Below are 732 nucleotides of genomic sequence, written 5' to 3' on the forward strand. Positions count from 1 at the left end.
CACCTGCGGGCTGCCCGGACCCGCCTCCGACCCGACCCGCCTCCAACCCGATCCGCCTCACCTAGCGCGGGGCCCGCCCTGGGCCAGCTTCTAGCCCAGAACCTCGGAGATTAGGCCGCTCTCCCAGGCTGGCATTCTCAGGAATTTCATTGAAAAGCAGGGCTGTCCCGCTTTCATTCCACCACCAACACCTTTTCTCTCTCCCTTTCCCAACTGCTATCCCTACTTGAAGTTTTTTCACTACCTGGCTTCATTCCCCAGTCCTCACAATAGCAGCCATTTACAGTTTACAGTCCCCAAACATCTCATCCTCACCTCAATCCCGACAGGTATGGACCATCTGTCAGACCCAGTTTATAGGCGATGCAGTTAAGGCTTGGAGCCATCAATTTCCTCAGATTCCTGGGAGGGGTCCTTGTTTCTCTGCCTGGTGTTAGGAGACCTTAGATGTTTATGGAAACCGAATGGAGCTGCTCTGAAGAAAGGTTTCAAAGAGCAGTTCTGTTACTGGATCCTGGAAAAAACCCAGGTATCCTGATGTCCAATGTATAAGAAGTTCTGTTTTCCCCTCCCCACACACAAACACAATATTTATGCATGTACTCAGTATAGGGAGACAAAAAGGAACAAATTCTTTAAAAGAACCAGCAAGACCACAAGGAGTTCTTTGTACAATTTGATTCTAAAAGAGCAAATCATGGTTTTTCTCTTTCTGTGTCCCATGTAAGCAGC

At 49.0% G+C, this 732-nt stretch overlaps 1 protein-coding gene across 1 annotated transcript in view; it reads right to left on the reverse strand.

The window, feature by feature from the left end:
- Positions 1-386, reverse strand: part of TACSTD2 (tumor-associated calcium signal transducer 2) — a 2,215-nt gene extending 1,829 nt beyond the window's left edge. The window contains exon 1 of the mRNA XM_006768399.2: positions 316-386. Within this exon, the coding sequence (XP_006768462.1) occupies positions 316-386 (71 nt within the window). The remainder of the gene's footprint in view (positions 1-315) is intronic.
- Positions 387-732: the final 346 nt, after the last annotated feature.

This window comes from Myotis davidii, unplaced genomic scaffold, assembly GCF_000327345.1.
Source record: "Myotis davidii unplaced genomic scaffold, ASM32734v1 scaffold79, whole genome shotgun sequence".
Taxonomy (NCBI): Eukaryota; Metazoa; Chordata; class Mammalia; order Chiroptera; family Vespertilionidae; genus Myotis; species Myotis davidii.